Source organism: Tupaia chinensis, unplaced genomic scaffold (genome assembly GCF_000334495.1).
Source record: "Tupaia chinensis unplaced genomic scaffold, TupChi_1.0 Scaffold000257_1, whole genome shotgun sequence".
NCBI lineage: Eukaryota > Metazoa > Chordata > Mammalia > Scandentia > Tupaiidae > Tupaia > Tupaia belangeri.
The window spans coordinates 1,804,475-1,819,052 of record NW_006159737.1 but is presented as its reverse complement, the minus strand read 5'-3'; the positions used below and the strand labels follow the sequence as shown (position 1 = coordinate 1,819,052).

General features: G+C 35.9%; 1 protein-coding gene across 1 annotated transcript in view; it reads right to left on the bottom strand.

Moving 5' to 3' along the window:
* WASL (WASP like actin nucleation promoting factor) overlaps window positions 1-10,868 on the bottom strand; it is a 32,236-nt gene extending 21,368 nt beyond the window's left edge. The window contains exons 1-5 of the mRNA XM_006149198.3: window positions 10,856-10,868; window positions 10,506-10,640; window positions 8,364-8,450; window positions 7,978-8,074; window positions 2,052-2,075 (exon numbers count right to left, since the gene is read on the bottom strand). Of these exons, the coding sequence (XP_006149260.1) occupies window positions 2,052-2,075; window positions 7,978-8,074; window positions 8,364-8,450; window positions 10,506-10,637 (340 nt within the window). The 5' untranslated portion in view covers window positions 10,638-10,640; window positions 10,856-10,868. The remainder of the gene's footprint in view (window positions 1-2,051; window positions 2,076-7,977; window positions 8,075-8,363; window positions 8,451-10,505; window positions 10,641-10,855) is intronic.
* Between the last annotated feature and the right edge of the window lie 3,710 nt (window positions 10,869-14,578).

Genomic DNA, 14,578 nt, shown 5'->3' with positions numbered 1-14,578 from the left:
TTGTAAACCTAACTTATAATACATTAGAGAAGGTAACCCTGCTGTCTCTGAAGAAGGTTCATGAATTAAGAGGATGGGAACGAAATTATCAGTGATGTGTATGATGAATAACAATGTTTAATTCATATGGCAGTCAGACTGTGATTGCCCTACTCCCTCTACCCTCAAATTAGGCATGAATATATTACATATCTGCAAAGTAGTTTATAATTCCTTAGAGTCATTATAGATATATTTCATCAGTACTGGTTAAAACATTCTGTAAGTCTACAGAAGTCTATATAGAAAAATCCAGATTACAGAGTTCTACAGAAAATTAATTTTAGGCGAAAAATCAAGGTTTCTTTTAAAAATTAAACATTTTGTATATGAAAACTGAGGACAAGAAGAGTCAGATGCCCTGTGTAAGGCACGCAACTAGGGACAGAGGCAAAGATGAACTATGGTATCTTGGTTCCGAGTCCTGTACCTTTTCTAGGAACTACTCTACCTTTTATACAACTCCAACTATAAGGTTACTGACAATGCTAACTTTACAAATTACATCATACATTATTTCTGCACCAACTTATCAGTGCTCTGAGACCACAGTCAAACAATTCATCATTCAATAAATATTTACTAGCAACTTTCAGAAAAAATATTTTCTATATATTTTAAGAGATTAGGTACCTGATTATTTTGGCTGACAATAATTATTTACTTAAGAGTTTGAAAATATTAAGAAATACATTTAAAACAGTATTCTAGAGCCTAATTAAATATCTATTTCAAAAGTGACAACACTAAAAAAAAAATTTATAAAGCAGAGTTATTTTTTGATAAAGTTCATAGATGCTTTGGTAATAGATACTCTAGTCATTTCTAGTAAAGTTTAATTTAATTATTCCATTTATGAAATTACACTCATTCTAAGGCCACCTACTAAGCAAATATAAAATACAAGAAGCTATTTTCTTTTCTTTTCAAAAAACAGTCAAATGACATTATTACCTCCTCCTAATTATGGCCAACTGCCACAAGAAAAGGTTTTTAAAAATACTCTTGTGAACAGACATTTCTAGATAATTTTAAATATAAAAGAACAAAAGTTCCTTTTCGATTACATAAAAAGCACAGAACTCTGACCAAGGTAAGCTAGTTGAGAAACAAGTGACCCATAGCCCTCTGTTGTCAAGCAACCATGAAATAGGGAACAGCTCATTGGAAAACATATACACTAAACTGGGAGACTGACCAACAAAGGAAGGGAGAGCTACTGACGAAGATACCAAATTGCATTTTAGGATTATATGTAATTTTTACATAGTGTTTTTAATAGTTGCAACTCAAAAAAGTCCGCTAAATTGATCATCTTAAATGAGGATCTGAGACCAAGCACCTGCGTGGATACTGCCAGACACAGCTATGGTGCCTACTGCCACCCAGTGGAAGTGCACACAAAGCAGTAAAGTGATGGTATTCTTTCAACACAGTGGTCTGTCTCCACATATGGGGAGAGAATCCACAGCGAAGTGGGAAAAAATATTGAGACTTCTATTTATAATTTTTATGCAATATGTATTATGAATGTATTATATACATTATTACCATATTATATCTTCATTTAGTGAAAAAATATGGGATCACTAGAGAAAAGGTTTAAAACTATAAAACTAAAGATGTAAAACCAATAGCAATCTCAAAAAAAGGAACTACATTTAATTATGGCTGACTTTCTTAGTAGTGGTAGTAAAAGTGTGAGATTCCACCCCTCCATGAAGAATTTTCAAGTTCTACTTATTCATAAAAATTAGATGCCCCTTCAAAACACAGAATTAAGATACAAGTACTACTGATCTTCACCCTCTGTATTCTTCCTTTATACTAGAAAACAAAGATTAGTATTTTTGCTGTCCCACATGTCATTCATTAATTTAAATAAGACACAGTCATCTGTAATATTTGATCATAGATATTAAATAGTATATATTAATGTAGGGTACATGTTTCTATAAGGATTAAACAGTAACAAAATTGTTTGGTTGATAAATAATTATCAAGCAACTTACCATTTGAAAGGTCTCGTCTTCTCTCTGTTAGAAAATAAATTAGAAGAATATTGTTAGAAATATGTAACCCATCAATACTAAAAAGTTAATTCACTTAAACTCTGTTTCATTCACAAATTGATGTAAAGGTGACTGAGAAAGGCTTTTCTTTTTTTTAGAGAGATTTTTGCTGTAGGGTGTGTGCGTTGGCTAGAGAGACAGAGAGACAGAAAGCGAGAAATCACACCCCCCAAGAGGGATGGCTGTACCACAATCTCTTCTCCTCCATTCTCCTCTTGGGATTTTAGGCACGTGTGCCCATGCACCTGGCATGAGTTTTAAGATGCCAAGTCTAGGACTTGAACCATGGTTAAGTACATGGGAATCCAGCCATGTAACCATTATGCCATCTGCTGGTCCTGAGAAAGACTTTTCTAAAGAATTTTCATTTAAATAAAGTAACAAAGGAAATGATATATTCAAAGGTCTTAATGTTAGAACATGACACAAAGGAACATCATGAAGATGGGACTGGAGAAAGCAAAAGGAATGGAGGAAAGAGGTAAAATCAGAAGGTGAATCAGGGACTGGGTTGCATAAGGTCCCACAGTCATGGGTAAGGGCTACTGGTCTTGCTCCATATATAACAGGTAGCTCATACAAGGTTTTGAACAGGGCAAAGAGTTTACTCAAGACTATTGTGTAGAAAAGAGATAGCAAAGGGTAGAGGAGAAGCAGAAAGACTGGTCAGGGAGTGAGGCGGTAGTCCAGATGACAGACGATGCTAGTTTGCATTAGGATAGCAGCAGGAGATATAGTAAGAAACAGTCAGCTCCAGGACATGTTTTTGAGGCCAGACTCCATGGAACTCCATGGTAAGATTCATGAGGAACCACACTGAGTCTGAGTGATGAAGTGGAGGGAAAACCTTTTACTAAGGGGATACTAGTACAGAGTAGAACAGATTTCAGTGGGGCTGAGGATAGGGACACAGATCAAGTTTTCTGTTCAGAATGATTAGTCTGAAGGCTCCTCTGACACCCAAATTGAGTACAGAATCTAAAAGACAGAGAAGTCAGTTCTGAAGATAAAATTTTCAGGGCCGTTATGAGACTGGATGAGAGCAGAAAGGGAGTGAGAATACCCAGAGAATTCTGGACACTGGGATACACCAGAAAAACACTGAAACACTATACAACCAATCAGGTAGGAGCAAAACCAGGAGAATTTCTATCAAGTCTTTGAATTTAAACTCTTGCAAACCAGACACTATTTCAATTTTTAAAAAGTTCAAAAGTGGTTCAAGAATTTTAAACAAAGGTAACTTTCAAAGATTTTCTAATATAATTTTCTGAAATTTTAAGAGAAATATCCATAAATAACTGATATAATATAATGATTTATAAATAACCACAAACCAAAACTGTTGGGGACCAGCAGATGGCATAATGGTTATGTTGCTGGACTCCTATGTAGTCAACCACAGTTCAAGTACCAGATTCAAAGGCTTAAAAGTCACACTGGAGGGACCAGCAGTTAGTGTAATGGCTATGTCACTGGACTTCCATGTAGTAGACCGCGGTTCGAATCCTGGACCCGGTGGCTTAAACTCACGCTGGGAGCATGTGCATGCGTGCCCAAGATCCTGAGAAGAGAATGGAGGAGAAGGGATTGCAGCGTGGCCATCCCCCCGGGGGGTGATTTCTCACTTTATGTCTCTCTGTCTCCCTCTTTCTGGTGAGTGTACATGCCCTACAGCAAAAACCTCTTAAAAAAAAAAAAGTCACACTGGACGCATGTGCATGCATGCCCAAAATCCTGAAGGGAGAATGGAGGAGAAGGGAATGCGGTATGGCCAACCCCCCGGGGGGGATTTTTTGCCTTGTTCCCCCTGGGGGTGATTTCTTGCTTTGTGTCTCTCATCTCTCTGGTGAAGGCAAGTGCCCTATAGCAAAAACCTCTCTAAAGGAAAAAAAAAAAAAAAAGATTTAACTGTTGGACAAGTTAAAAATCCTATCAATGGAACATATAAATGTACTATTTCATCTGTTGATCTGATAAAGCAACTTTCTGAAATATTTGAACTAAGCAAGTCCTAGCTAGGCCAATGAATGGCACGCTCCAATTTCCAAGGTGATGTTATCTCTATGCCCAAAAGAGAAATACTACTTAAATTGGTGGATAATACAAATATGGAAATACACTGAGTTAAATGCAAAAGTTTAGAGTCTAAGTCCTAAGAAGCAATTACTTAGATTTATGACACCATCCTAGCTTCAGAGCCACACAGGTAAAAGGGAAAAGGTTTGGTTAAACAAAACAGAACGGAAGCTAATGGTATAAGACATTTGCTAGAAAGATTAGTAAAACAGTGTTTAATCAAATCAAGGGATATTTTACTGGGTTGTTTGAAAAGTCATGATAAATTTTTTCAAGTTTTTGTATGAAATAAGTGTCATGACTTTTCCAATGACCCAATAGTATCATAATCAGACTCTGTTTAAAGTACCATGTTCAACTGTGAACATTTGGGGGGGGAGGTCATAGATCTTTGCTATAGGATGGAGAAACAGAAAGTGAGCAATCACCTCCCAAGGGAAGATGGCCATGCAGCAATCCTTCTCCTCTGTTCTTCTCCAGGGATCCTGGGCGTGCGCACATGTGCACGAACACACACACACACACACACACACGTGCACCCAGAGTCAGTTTGAAGCTACCAGGCCTTGGACTCGAACCGCAGTCAGCCATGTGGAAATCTAGTGACGTAACTGCTACACCTTCTGCTGGCCCCAGTAAACAACATATTTTGAAAGACAAGAAAATTTCATCTAGCTCTGGTATCACGCACTGGATGATGCTGCTACTGAGTAGGATGAGGCCACATGGGAAGTCCAAATTGGATTCCTAACCCATCCTAAAAGCCAGGTATTAGCAATGTGTGTCTATGGTCCCAGGTACCAAGAGGCTAAATTTGGAGGATCTCAATATCATGAAATCCTGGCTATTGAAAAAAAAAAAAAGACATCATAATCTATAGATTTTGAACACAGTACTAAGGATGATGAGTCTATAAACTTTATCACAAGACTATTTCAAGACACTGGGATGGGTTAGACTCAAAATGAGAAAGTATAAGAAGGACAGGACACATGACTTCCCCTATTAAGGAAAAGAAAATAGACTAATTCTTTGTTGCTCCACAAGTTGGACCCCACATGTCTAAGTAAAAGAGAGAGAAAGATGGAATCTGACTCAGCATACATGGGGACCCAAAAAGGACTCAACTGCCTGCCTAACATCAGGATTTTTCTTCTCCTGAAATATTTTAACTAAAAGTTCAGAAACCATTTATTTATAAAACAGACTTCCTATGCCAAGTAAAAGACACCTTTAACTTAGCTACCAATTTCAAAATCACTTATTCTGTATTTTTTCTTTTATTTCTTTTTACATTTTCCCACAAGCATTTACTTTACATATCAAAAAATTATTGCTCATATTCCATAGTTCTTGAGTTAATAAACAACCTTCAAAATTTCAAAATGCTGAATTTTAAAGATTATGTTCAAAATATTTCTTATAATTTTGTTTGTGACTCTATAACCACAGAGACAACAAGGTTTTAAATATTTTTGAAAAAATATTTACATGTCAACTACTCAAATTATTGAAAAGCAAATGCCCAACACACAAAGTCACATATAAACTTTCTCGGTTCAGCCCTGCCTACCAAGTATTCTCTGATATACCATTTGCTAGCAAAGATCATTCTCTTTTTCTTCCTTCAAAGTCTTCTTCAAGATAATCCTCTGGTGTGGTTGCTCTTTTGCAATCTCTACTGATTACAATGCTAGGCTGGAAAAGCCCAGGTTATTTTATATTATAAATTCTTTCATATAGCTTCTCTAATCATCTCTGCCAGGCAGAACTATTTGTGGTGCTAGGTCATCTTTCTAAGAGCTTACTTGAGATCCAGCTTAGTTCCATAGTTTTCTGATTAATCTTCAGATATGACCTTCCAGTCAAAGCCCTGAACAATAATGAGTATTTCCAATTTCTGATTCAATGCAACAAGCATTAATGAACTTATACAAATAATCCTTCTGTCACAAAATAAGAATACTCCCCAATATTTTCCAATTCCAGAGGGTCAGGAAGAAAGAAAAGTTTATGTTTGCACTTAAAGAAACAAACAAAAATATTTTAACAAATTGCTGAACTCAACAACTCAGAAGAAAGTAAAATGCTTAAATTGGGAAAATAAAGCATAGTTAAAAAAAAATCAGTAATGTTTTACTCAAAAGTCATAAAATTCTATTTTGCCAGTTTAGTCTTACGTTCAAACTCTCTTCTGTTGAATATGCAGTGTTACTGTGGTCACTCTTTCTGTTTAAATCCTGTAAGGTAACATTCAATGGTATTATTGATATTTCTTGTCCCTAGCATTAAATTGGTCACTACTTACTCTATATTTTAAGAAGTATTTTTTACTCTTTTTTATATTGAAAATGTCATTTGTTTTGATTGAAATGATCCCGAGAGAGCTCCTGGCCTATAACCATAGCACACCATTGAAATAAATACTGAACGATAATTATTCCCTAAAGTTTAGGTTTCAATACTGTTACATTGAGTACCTTCCTGACAGGAAATCAAATGGTAAATTCTCTTGGCCCTGAAAAGTAACAAAAAATAATAGGCTCCTAACAATTTTCCCATTCATACATTATACAAAAAAAAAAAAAAAAAGATGGAAATAATGAAGAAACAACTTATTTTATTTTCACTTTTTTCCCTCCCTCTTAGAAACCCACTAAAATAACAATGAAAATGTATAAAATGAAATATATGCTTTTTACATGACTGTTTTCCAATACAATGTCTTTTTTCCCTAACCTTATTCATTCTTATTGGTAAAGCACATCTTTGAATACCATGATCTTCACCTTGGAGTACACATACTCCTGCAAGTAAAGGAAGACTATACAAATTTGCCAACCCCAACTCCTGTAGTCATCTTTCCTAAAACTAATTATTTAGGGCGATGATTTTGAAGAGATTCACACCTCTCCTCTTTACTAGAGAAAAGCCTGGAACACTGCTGTCAAGCAACATTTCTGTTGGATTGTGGGACAAGTCATGAAGCAGTTTTGGATAGAAAACATAGAACAATATGCCATGGCTTTCCCAACAACTTAATATACTAATTAATTTAAAGATCTATGAGTATTAAAGTTGCTTTATGCTTATGGTCTCACAGTGTACAGCTCTATGGGGAAAACAGAGACATGACAATGTTTAAAGATCTTATTTACAACTCTGTATATTTGTTTCTAAGTTTGCTAAAGTCTTTGTTTACAAAGTATAAAATACTTTTAAAAATTTAAGTTACAATGTCATTAAAAATGTAAATTGGGACTGGTGGGTGGCGTGGTGCTTGGGGACACTGGATTCTCATGTGGCTGACCATGGTTCGAAGCCTGGACCTGGCAGCTTGCTTTCTCCCTTCTGTTTCTGGTAAAATTTAAAATAATAGTAATAATAACAGCAACAAGTAGAATTAAATGTTAAAAAGATATGAATTTAAGAAGCAGTACACATGGGACTTTATCAAGAAAAAAAAGCGTTACTGGAAAATATCTTACAAGAAATCTGAAAAAATTAGTTCTCAATAAAAGTATTATTTCTATAAGGAGGTTTTTGCCCTTTTTTTTTTCTGGTGGAGTACTAGATAACAATTATTTAGCCTTTATAGTCATTTAGTCTCTGTTGTAACTGTTCAACTGTTTAGTGACAAATGTGGCCATAGACCATAACTAATGAATATAGCTGGATTTCAATCAGCATTTTTGTATAGAAACAAGCAATGGACCACATTTGTCCCATAAGCCAGAGTCTGCTGACTCCTTTTAAATAATTAAGAGGAGGAAAGAAAAAAGGTTACCAGATTTTCTTTGTCGCCGGCCCAATAGGTCTGTAACTGCTTTTCGGAATTTTTTCGCTTCTTCTTCATTGGCAAAATTAAGAGCAACTTGACAAGTCTGAAATATTTTCATCGAAAAAGGCAAACAACAAAATGCACAAATTTAGCTTTATATAAAAAAATGATGGCCAACTGAGGCATACGTCTTAAAAAGGAAAGGTTAACTTTATAAGCAGAAAAATTATATCTGAGTAACTTAAGAAGACAGAAGGCATAAAAAAGGTAAAGTAAAAGACTACTCTTAAGGAAAGTTACCTATCATAGTAAATACTCAGCTAATATACTAAGTACTCCATCCCCAGGGGAAAAAAAAATTAAACATGACAATAAAGGAAAACGCAACTTACATCTCCAGCAAAGGTATGAAAATATCCTCTAGGACTATTATATACAAAGTTATTGTATAGTTCTTGTTCCCACAATAGTTTCCCATCCTAAAAAAAAGTAAAAGTTAAATTACAACTACCAAAAAAATAATCTTTAGGAATGAAACAAGTACTAATATCAGGGGATTATTTATAGTAACATAACTTTTATATATGTATGTCATACATTGGGTGGTTAGAAAAGTCACGATGCATTTTTGCATAGAAAAACAGAATAATACATCATAACTTTTCTGATGATCCAACATATGTAAAATGTAGGTAATACCACATAATTTAATCAGTGATTTTTTTCTTTCTCTCTTTTTCTTTTCTTATACTTTTGCTATAGGGCAGAAGTGCTTGCTGGAGACACAGAGACACAGTGAGACGGAAAGGGAGAAAGCACCCCCATAGAGCGATAACCATGCTGCAATCTCTTCTCCATTTTCCTCCTGGGATTTTGGGAAGGCACACACATGTGTCCAATGTCTTTTCAAGCCAATGGGTTTGGAACTAGAAATGTGCAGTTAGCCATGTGGGACCCAGTCGTCTTAATCTCCACATCATCTGGTGGCCCAAAACAAATGCTGGATAACATATCCTCCTTAAAACCTACATTAACAAGTGAGTTTAATTCAGTATGCTAAGACATAGTCTCATTAGCAAAACACTTCCAAATATAGTTACTTGGCCAAATATATAACTAGAATAATTGCTAACTTGTCAATGTTACATAGAAGTAGTACATGCACTGATTACAAACACACAGTTCCATTAGCAACATTCAGACTGTGTACTTCCAAAAATGATAGGAATACTCCATGTTCTTTCCTTATTCTTATATATGTGAGAGGGTCAAATATACCTTCTTTGTACTATTCATTAATAACGTTCAAATTCTTAAATTTACAGAGCAGTTTCCTAATTAAATACTGGTAAAACTATTATCAATCATGCTGCAGAAAGAAACTGATGATTCCAATGCATTATGGATGACTACTGCCATGGTGTAAGAAATGTATTTAACACCAAAGGTGGCTAATTGTGAGTGTTCAGCAATGGCTACTTATAATTGCAAATAAGTGATTAGGGAAACATAATCTCTGCTCTGTTCTGCAATCAAGGTTTTGCCTAGACCACAATTTCAAAAATGTAAAATACACTGAACATTATGACCACTGTAATGAAATTCCCCTCCTCCTAATGGAGCTGTACGTGTATTCCATTTTGAAATAGTTCTTTTTGCTGCTGATGAGAAATTATCAAAGTTCTTAGGAGCTTCTTTCAAACTATGCACATGTTTCCCACTACCCAGAGTCACTGCCTTGATAATCCAGTTTGTTTGTTTCTTTCTTTTTTTTGAGAGGTTGCTATAGGGTGCATGCACTCTCCAGAAAGACAGAGAGAGATAGAGAGACAGAAAGTGAGAAATCACCCCCCTGCAATCCCTTCTCCTCCATTCTCCTCTTGGGATCTTGGGCACACATGCACACGTGCCTGGCGTGAGTTTAAGACACTGGGTTCGGGACTCGAACCATGGTCGACTACATGGGAGTCCAGTGACATAGCCATTATACCAACTGCTGGCCCCAATAAGCCAGTTTCTAACAGCAGCATGCTGCACCTATCAGCTGTCTTGGAGAAAAATGGATGACAAATACATTTTTATAGGTAATGCGTAATACTTTAACCTTAGCTGAAATAATAACAGTACACAGTAGCAGCTTTGATCCCTAAAGGACTAGGCATACCAGTCTATAATGGAGAAGATGGAATAAAAGAATATTATTAGAAAAACAAAGAATATTATTAGAAAAAGAGGGAATGTGGAAAGTCCAAGACCCAAAGACATAATTAAAAAAAAAAAAAATATCTTCAATGTGTGGTGGCAGAAGAAAGATGAAACAGAGAATTATCCATGTTCTGGCTTGTGCTATGCTTCTATTTGGTCATAATGTCCATGCTTTACAGTTTCTAAAACCAAGCTTCAACCTTCTAATATTAGTTTAAGTATAATTTAAATGTTACCTATAGGATAAACAAATAAATCTAAACTAAATTATATCTGAAACAAATATCCTAACCACCCACAGTTAAAAGTAATGGCAAATCAAAACTCACCTTAATGTCAAATATCCTTAAAAAATAAGATCTCTGAGGATTGTCCTTAACAAGACATGCAACCCCACTGCACTTCTTTGACCACATACAGTTCCGATCTGCTGCATACAACTGTACCACTGCAGAAGACATAGTCTGCAAAACATAAAAGTGATAGCCATTTAGGTTCAAAAAATATTCAGATGACCACAGACCATGCTGACATACTGACTGTCACCTCATGAGAGACTGAAGGAGAAAAACACAGCCCCTGAATTCCTAACCTACAGGAACAAGGAGATAAGCATCTATCATTTTTTCAAAACTTAAAAACGACGATGACAAAAACTCTATAGGGTACATGCACTCACCAGAGAAAGAGAAGAAAACTGAGAAGGCACCCCTAGGGGGGATGGCCATGCCACAATCTCTTCTCCTATATTCTCCTCTTGAGATTTTGGCACAGATGTCTGGTGTATTTAGTCAGGTTGCTGGGTTCAGGACTTGAATCTCGCAGTTGGCCATGTGGGACCTAGCAGGCCCAACCACCACACCAGCAGCATTTACTATTATTTTAAGCCACTACTTTTTGAAGTAATTTCTTATAAATAGCAACTAACACAATAACTATAACAATAATTATTAAAAACTAATATTAACTGATGCTTAAAAATGTATCCAAAACTGTGCTATGTGCTTTTAAATATAACCTCATTTAATCTGTATTACTATTATAGTCTCATTCTACACATGAGAATCCTAGTGCTAAACAGGATAAATAACTTGCCCAATAACACACAGGTAAGTACCAGAGCTACATTTCCATTCAGGCAATCTGTGACTTCCTTCTCATATTTTCCCAGTATTGTTTTGCAGCAAAGTGAACATTTAAGCAATTAAATAATACTATTAATTAAGGCTGACTTATAAAGCAGTTAAGCACTTCAATATAGGTATTAAGTGCAACAGGAAAAAAAAAAAACAGGAATTCTGGTTACAATTATAGTGGTTATAATTACAGTGGTAGATAATATATTGGGTGATTGGAAAAGTCATGACATTTTCCCATGTTTTTCTATGTAAAAATTCATCATGATGTTTCCGATGACCTATAAATATATTATCATCCTGTAAGATCCATTATAGTATCTCCTTTTTTTAAAGCTGGCAAAACAGGGAAAAGAGATTTTTTAGTGACATGCACAGGTGGCCACATAGTTTCAAAGCTATACTAAGAATATGAAAACCAGTTTGAGTGACTATTGTTTTGATTTTTAGAACTTACTTATTAACAGATGCATAAAAGAGAGGCTAACTAATTACATGCAACAGAGACTTAAGGGCACCAGAGTTTCCCAGTATACCATGTTGTCATCTTCCTATGACTGCATCATGAACCAATGGAAACTTCCATTTTATTATAAAATAAGTTTCTTTTATACTGTGATCTAAATAGAATGTAACTATTCATTTTGAGTTTCTACAAAAGTGAGACATTCTCTATATACTGGTACAGCACTTAAAAATCCTTTAAAAGTAATAGTCATGCTTTCTAATCTAGAAATCTCACTCCTAAATTGAAAATTAAGGATCTTTAGAAGATAAAAAATTGGGGGCTGGCCCCATAGCCTCACAGTTAAAGGAGCAGATCCCACGTGACCTACCATAGCTTGAATCAAGGCCCTGGCAGTTAGAAAAACATGATAGGCACATGTGCATACATGCCCCAAATCCCCAAATCCTAATACGATGGAGAAATGGAAGAGAAATGGCATGACCATGTCTCACGGAGGGGTGCTTTTCTTCCCTCACTTTCACAAATGCATGTGTCCTCTGATAGTAAAAAGGGGAAAAAATGATTATGAAATATGAATTTTAGGGTTTTTTTTTTTTTAATTTGCTAGGGGCTATATGCACTTGCTGGAGAGGGATGGGGATGGGGTGGGAGAAACCAGGCCCCATGAGGCATTCCCACCCTGCAACTCTTTTCTCCTCCATTTCTCCTTTTGGGATTTTGGGCACGCATGCACATGTGCCTGGCATTTTTCTCAACCTGCTGTGTCCGAGACTCAAACTGTGCAGGTGGCCAAGTGGGATCCACCTGCCTTAACCATCACACCACTGACTGGTCCCCCCGCCCCAAATTTGCTTTCTAATGGAAATATAAAAATAAAATAGTCTATATGACTATATACTAGATATGTTATTTTCTTAAATAGAAAGAATTTAAATAACTAAAAAGAGGGGGCAATTAAGTAATTATGGCACCTCAGTTCAATGGAATTGAGCACTGTATTAAAATAGACTATATTAAATTTGGAGATACATTATCTGGGGTTTACTTTGCCTGAGGACTGACCTTTTTACTAAGGGAAGTCCTAAGAATTATTATATACATAAATCTTATATAACAATACCAAGTCAGAAATATAAGATTGGTGCACTGCTTATGTTCAAAAATTCATAAAAATATTGTCAAATAACAGTATCATTGTTTTAACTTTTGCAGGCCAAATTCATCTTTACATTTCACACATAGTCATGAGCAGAACATAAAGCAGGAGAAAAATTCGCAGGAGTCATTAAAAATTATGAAGGTTGGGGGACAGATGGCTGCACAGTAGTAAGACAATGCACTCTGAAGCTAACCAACATGAGAGTCCCAGTTTCATGCCGAGACTTCCCTGAATACTCCAGGTATCTGTGTGCTCAAGATCTGGTGCTAGCAAGGACTGGGAGTGGGTTGCAGCATCAAGACTTCGTTGAGAGTGCCAAGTCTCCATTTCTTTCTCTCATGAGAGAAATAAACTTAAAAAAATTATGAAGCTAACTTAGAAAGTGAAAATAGTGTATGCTGGGACAAGAGACTGAACACGGCCTGTTAAAATATATCTGCAGGAGCCAGCAGGTGGCATCGTGGTTAAGGGGCTGGACTCCAACATGGCTAACCATGGTTCAAGTCCTGGACTTGGTGGCTTAAAAAATCATACAACTGGAGTGTGTGTGTGTGTGTGTGTGTGTGTGTGTGTGTGTGTGTACCCAAACTCCCAAGAGGAGAACAGAGGAGAAGGGGTTGAGGTAAGGCCATCCCCTTGCAGGGTGATTTCTCACATTCCCTCTCACTCTCTCTCCAGCCAAGTGTACACTTCCTATGGCAAAAACCTTAAAAAAGTAAAAAGTATCTGTATTCTTAAATGCACAATCTCAGGATGAAAGCTTCATAGGTTTTCCATCACTCCCAACCCCCTATGTGAAAGCTTTGGAAAAATGAATTTTTACAGATATTATCCAAAGGTATCTAATATAAGGCTGAAGAATTAAAAAATCAGATGAAGAAATTTATTTTCTAATGAAAATTCATGTAAATTGTAACACTTTTAGTATGCTGCTGTCAAAATGCATTTCTTTCTATTTTTTTTTAAGAGGTTTTTGCTATAGGGTGCATGTGCACACGAGACACACACAGAGACAGAAAGCAAGAAATCACCCCCCAGGGGGGATGGTCACGCCGCAATCCCTTATCCTCCGTTCTCCTCTCAGGATCTTGAGCACACACGCACACGCGCCCAGCGTGAGTTTCAAGCCACTGGGTCTGGGACGCGAACCGCGGTCGACTACGTGGGAGTCCAGCGACATAGCCATTACGCTAACTGCTGGTCCCAAAATGCATTTATTTCTGAAAAGAAAAACAATTAAGAAATTAAATGCCAAGACAAAGATCTAAAAAATCTATTTTTATTTTAACCAGAAAACAAGTAACAGTTTGCAAAAACCAAACTGTGTTATTTAAGAGTATGAATTCCATTAAAAAAATCTTCTTGCCAAAGGGCTGAGTATTAACATTGCATAACAGTGTCTGGATGTATATGTGAACTTTAAATAAATAAATAAATAAATAAAAATTCAAAGTTAAACATTTACATAAATTAAAAAAACTTAAAACATCCACTTAATAAATAATGATTAATAAGGATAGCTTGCATGCATAACATTTAATATTTTAAGACAACTCTTAAACTCTAGATTGACAGTGCCTTAATTAAGTTTTTGAAAACATTCCATCCATTCCTTCCAAGTAATTACAGCTGATCAAC